This window comes from Dama dama, chromosome 1, assembly GCF_033118175.1.
Source record: "Dama dama isolate Ldn47 chromosome 1, ASM3311817v1, whole genome shotgun sequence".
In the NCBI taxonomy this organism is placed as follows: Eukaryota; Metazoa; Chordata; class Mammalia; order Artiodactyla; family Cervidae; genus Dama; species Dama dama.
Genome location: NC_083681.1, coordinates 47,294,912 through 47,300,622, shown reverse-complemented (window position 1 = coordinate 47,300,622; position 5,711 = coordinate 47,294,912). Strand labels below are relative to the sequence as shown.

The window sequence follows — 5,711 nt, the reverse complement described above, 5'->3', positions numbered from 1 at the left end:
ATGCCTTCTATCAATGACACCCAGTTCCATCCTCCCTTCTTTCTGCTGCTAGGAATACCAGGACTGGAGACTGTACATATCTGGATTGCTTTCCCATTCTGTGTTGTATATCTGATTGCCCTTGTGGGGAACATCACTGTTCTATATGTGATCAAGACTGAACACAGTCTCCACCAGCCCATGTTCTACTTTCTGGCCATGTTGTCCATGATTGACCTGGGTCTGTCCACCTCCACCATCCCCAAAATGCTGGGCATCTTCTGGTTCAACCTCCAAGAGATCAGCTTTGGAGGCTGCCTTGCTCAGATGTTTTTTATCCACATGTTCACAGGAATGGAGACTGTTCTACTGGTGGCCATGGCTTATGACCGCTATGTTGCCATCTGCAACCCCCTCCAGTACACCAGCATCCTCACCAGTAAAACCATCGGCATTTTGGCCTCTGTTGTTGTGGGCAGAAATTTACTTCTTGTGACTCCATTTGTGTTTCTCATTCTGAGGCTGCCCTTCTGTGGGCACCACATTGTTCCCCATACATACTGTGAGCACATGGGTCTTGCCCGATTGGCCTGTGCACCCATCAAGATCAATGTTATCTATGGGCTCATGGTGATTTCTAATATTATTGTAGACGTGATTCTGATTGCCTCCTCCTATGTACTGATCCTTCAGGCTGTTTTCCACCTCCCCTGTCAGGGTGCCCGGCTGAAGGCTCTCAATACCTGTGGGTCTCACGTCGGTGTCATGCTGTGCTTTTACACACCGGCATTTTTTTCTTTTATGACACACCGCTTTGGCCGTAATATTCCCCACTACATCCACATTCTTTTGGCTAATTTATATGTGGTTGTCCCACCTGCCCTTAACCCAGTCATCTATGGAGTCAGGACAAAGCAAATCCGAGAGCGGGTTGTAAAAATATTTGTACAGAAATAATAGCTCTGTGAAATGACTGGGAAATATATTCACATATAGTCAGATTTTAATAATCTAAGATCTAAGCTTTTCATTATAATGATATAGTACTCCCCAGATTTTTCATTTTTATTGGAAACGGCTTACAGTAAACAGATTAAGCAAACTACCATTTTTGTCTACTCTGGTCACCTTCCCCATGTAACTGAGTAAGGACTAACAAAACAGGAAGATGTTGATAGCTTATGGTAAACGGTATCACGGTGTGTCATTCAATCACACAAGCACACCATAGAGTTAGTAAAGTAAAGTAGAAAGCATGTATATTGAGAAAGCAGAGAGGCTAGAGCTCTGTGTTTTTACCTTGTCCTGAAGATCCTGGACGAGCTCCCAAGGTGATAGCTTTGCAGTGAATGGTGTTAGATTCTAGATCTCCGAAGATTTAACTTTGGGACCAGGGACCAGGCTTGATCACTCAAGAGCTTTTGTGTACCAGAGTTTTATTAAAGTATAAAAAGAGACAGAGAAAGCTTCTGACATAGACATAAAAAGGGGGGCTGAGAGTGCCCCCATTCTTAGTGTTAGCAAGGGAGCTATATACTTTTTTAATTGGTTATTATCAAAAGAATGTCTCAGAGCTGTAATGATCTTACTAGACCCACTCCCATAACATACATTTTAAGATATCAGGATTAGTCAGAAACTTTTCAAGAAGGAGAAACTGTTCTCAAGCAGGGTACATTGTTGTTATATAATCCTTACTACAGAGTTTAAAACTGAGTTGTTTGTGGTGTAATCATCAATTCCAGGCTTAAAGAAAAAAACATTTTATGTGCCTAAGACTAAGGAATGTAGAGGATAAAAAAGATATGTCCTTTCCTCCTCCTTGAGAATTCCAGACCCCCTATCTCCTCCTTGAGAGCTCCAGACCCCTCTCTCCTCCTCCAGGACCCCAGACTTCTTATCAACCTACCTAGGAATTGACTCTGTCAATATTCTGGAGGCAGCAGTGGTCTTGGATAGAATGCCTGATGGAAAACGGTGAGATTTCCCTCATTTCTCCATGTATTCTCTTTAGGTAAGTTTAAAATCAGATAGAACACTGATCTCATTATATAGATCAAGAAAATAAAGTTCAAACCATGGGTGGGTAGTGACATCTGAATTAGAATATCCTGTTCCATAAGACCATGTTCTTTATAACAATCCATGAATTTTGTCTCCCTTCTCTAGAATCCTGGGCTTATTTTTATTTTTATGATCCCTCAGTCTTGTCATTTGGCTCCTTTTTATCTTTACTATTCTTTTTACTTCCTCTCTCTCTTTCTCTAACAGATCAAGCTTTTGGGAATTAAAGAATAAGAGAACCTGCAATGTGAGCACTAAGAATACATAACATTGCTTTCCCTCCTGAAGCAAAGTCTTTTTTTTTTTTTTTTTTTTAACTTTTATTTATTTATTTTTTTAAATTTCTTTTTTTCTTTTCAAACCGTTGAGTTCAGGGCTGATTTTCAATAGATCACAGGGAGGGAGCTGCTCTGCTACCTATGAAACCCTCTACCAATGGCTTAGCACCAGGTTCCCCACTAAAGTGCAGGTGTGTGACTGGGAAGGGGGTATCGCCTTTCCGGCCGTGCCCCAGTGTCCCAGGAAGTAGGGCTCTCCACACTGGACCCCCGTCCCCACCCGCGGCAGGGTGGGCATCAGCGAGGCAGGTGGCAGCCTGCCAAAAAAGTCATTTTAGATGTGAATTATCATCTGTCCTATGTCTAATTCCTTGAGTTCTACTTAAAATTTGTCTTGTTTTCTATACCATGTACCTTCAGATATACAGGACTTCAGAACACTTAAAAAGGAATCAGGATCATTCTATGGTTTATGAATAAGACCCGTCTTGGTGTCAAGTTCAGAATTATCTCACTGTAATTTATTGTATATGCAGAGTACATCATGAGAAACGCTGGGTTGGAAGAAGCACAAGCTGGAATCAAGATTGCCAGGAGAAATATCAATAACCTCAGATATGCAGATGACACCACCCTTATGGCAGAAAGTGAAGAGGAACTAAAAAACCTCTTGATGAAAGTGAAAAAAGAGAGTGAAAAAGTTGGCTTAAAGCTCAACATTCAGAAAACTAAGATCATGGCATCTGGTCCCATCACTTCGTGGGAAATAGATGGGGAAAGAGTGGAAATAGTGTCAGACTTTATTTTGGGGGGCTCCAAAATCACTGCAGATGGTGATTGCAGCCATGAAATTAAAAGACACTTACTCCTTGGAAGGAAAGTTATGACCAGCCTAGATAGCATATTAAAAAGCAGAGACATTTCTTTGCCAACAAAGGTCCATCTAGTCAAGGCTATGGTTTTTCCAGTGGTCATGTATAGATGAGAGAGTTGGACCGTGAAGAAAGCTGAGCGCTGAAAAATTGATGCTTTTGAATTGTGGTGTTGGAGAAGACTCTTGAGAGTCCCTTGGAGTGCAAGAAGATCCAACCAGTCCATCCTAAAGGAGATCAGTCCTGGGTGTTCATTGGAAGGACTAATGCTGAAGCTGAAACTCCAATATTTTGGCCACCTCATGCGAAGTGTTGACTCATTGGAAAAGACCCTGATGCTGGGAGGGATCAGGGGCAGGAGGAGAAGGGGACAACAGAGGACGAGATGGCTGAATGGCATCACCGACTCCATGGACATGAGTTTGAGTAGACTCCGGGAGTTGGTGATGGACAGGGAGGCCTGGCATGCTGCAGTTCATGGGGTCGCAAAGAGTCAGACACGACTGAGAGACTGAACTGAACTAAACTGAATTTATTAACCCTGTAGATTTCACATATATAGTCTCATTTGCAAACTCTAGATAGAGTTGGAAAGTGTGGTTTGCTTAAACTAGGTAAAAAGAGCACTGATTTGAAATTTGTGACTGACCAGGACACTCTTGTGTAGAAATCAGAAGTCTGTACCATATCCTGTGTTTTAGAACCACTCTCTAGGTTGAATGAAGATAGGCAAAATATTCAAAGCTCTTCAGAGTTAGATATCTGGAAACTAGGAAAAATATAGCCAATAAGACAGGGAAAGCAACAACATATGTTGCAACTTCTGTAAATCCATCAGCTCTTGATCTGAAATTTAACACTGGCTAAATACAATTCTTGTATCCTATAACGCCTTATGGAATTTCCTTAGGCCTGTCTGCGTGTGTTATAAATTGTTTTGTTTTGTTTAGGCCTCTGCCTCATGTCCCTAAAATTTTATGTGAACTTCGAATTTTAAAGATGAAGAGATCTAATCTACCTCCTGTATTTTACAAATGAGAAAACCAAAGTTCAAAGAAAGGCAGGAAATTTGTGCATAAAGCATATCTGCATTTAGCATCATTTAGAGATAACAAGGTGGCTCTAGTGGTAAAGTACCCTCCTACCAATGCAGGAGACATAGGAGACACAAGTTCTATCCCTGGGTCAGAAATATGCCCTGGAGGAGGACGCAGTAACCCACTACAGTATCCTTGTCTGGAGAATCCCATGGACAGAAGAGCCTGGGGATACAGTTCATAGGGTTGCACATAGTTGGACATGACTGAAGCAGCTTAGCATGCATTCACAGAGGTAACAAGAAATGATCACTCAGATAAATCATTTTGACCACAAACTGTTAACGCTTGCAGGACATCTGGATAGAAAATACTTGGTGTAAATAAGTGGCAATCCAATAATAATGCCACATAGAGATAGCTAGGCAAGTGGAAGACAGAACAAGTAATCTAGGATTGGTGTTGGTAATGAGAAAAAGGAGACTACAGCAACTCTGTTGCAGGTGCAAGCAGAATAGTAGCAAAGAGTGACTAAAGTTAATACAGTCATCATTACTATGGTCTATAAATCCTGAGTGGTGAGGACTGACTAGCTCCCTGGTCATTCATATTTATACCACACATAAACAGACTAAATAAAGACAACGCTTTCTCATTTCTCTGTCAATGATACTAAGTGGTCTGTGACACATAAAAAGCAACTTTATGATTAAATCTACTTATGATATTGGGGAAAATTCAATGTAAAAGTAATAGTGTACACAATGTGGATTGAAGTGAACAGTAATGCTGGCCCTGAAATGGTCCCCAATCAAACTGCAGTGCTATGCTTGGACCTGGCTAAGCAGAATTCCTGCCCTCAGCTCCCTTCTCAGGGCAACTCTGTGCTTTGGAGTAGCTTCCCCAAATGGTTCTAAGTTCACTTCTGCTGCGTGGGGTCAGCTGGAGATAGCAACACTGCCTGTGCAGGGTGCCTTGAACTTGAACCAAGCACACATAGGCCTAGTCATTAATTCTCCTCTTTACAGGACTCTGATTCCCTTTGTTCAACACCCACCACCTTATGGAGTCAGACATTTGCCCCAAGAGGCTCTATGACCCATGTCTATCAGGTTGTCTTGGGACCTCATCGCTGGACCCTGGGACCTGGTTTCAGGAGAGTGGCTTGGTCAGCAGATTTGTCTTTCTAGACAGTATAGACTTTCATGGAATCACATGAGATGAAGCCACCAGAAGGGTTCTGACATGCTGATTGGAGGTGTTTCTCACTCATCACTCATGACAGACATAGGATGAGTTCAGGGCTCTAGGCTACCAGTGGTCTATTCTGAAATGCTGGGCTTGAACTGTGTTAGAACTGTTCACTGTCTTTCAACTGTCTACATTTACACTCTCATGCTGCTTCCTAGCTACAGTGCTTGAAGGTAGTAGCAGGAGCAGCAGACCTCCTTTACCTTCCTGCCTACCTCACCATGGCCCTG

General features: G+C 42.2%; 1 protein-coding gene across 1 annotated transcript; it reads left to right on the top strand.

Moving 5' to 3' along the window:
* Positions 1–936, top strand: LOC133053296 (olfactory receptor 52E4). Its single transcript, XM_061138076.1, has one exon. It carries the CDS (start codon positions 1–3, stop codon positions 934–936), a length of 936 nt encoding a protein of 311 aa, XP_060994059.1.
* The last annotated feature ends 4,775 nt before the right edge of the window (positions 937–5,711 follow it).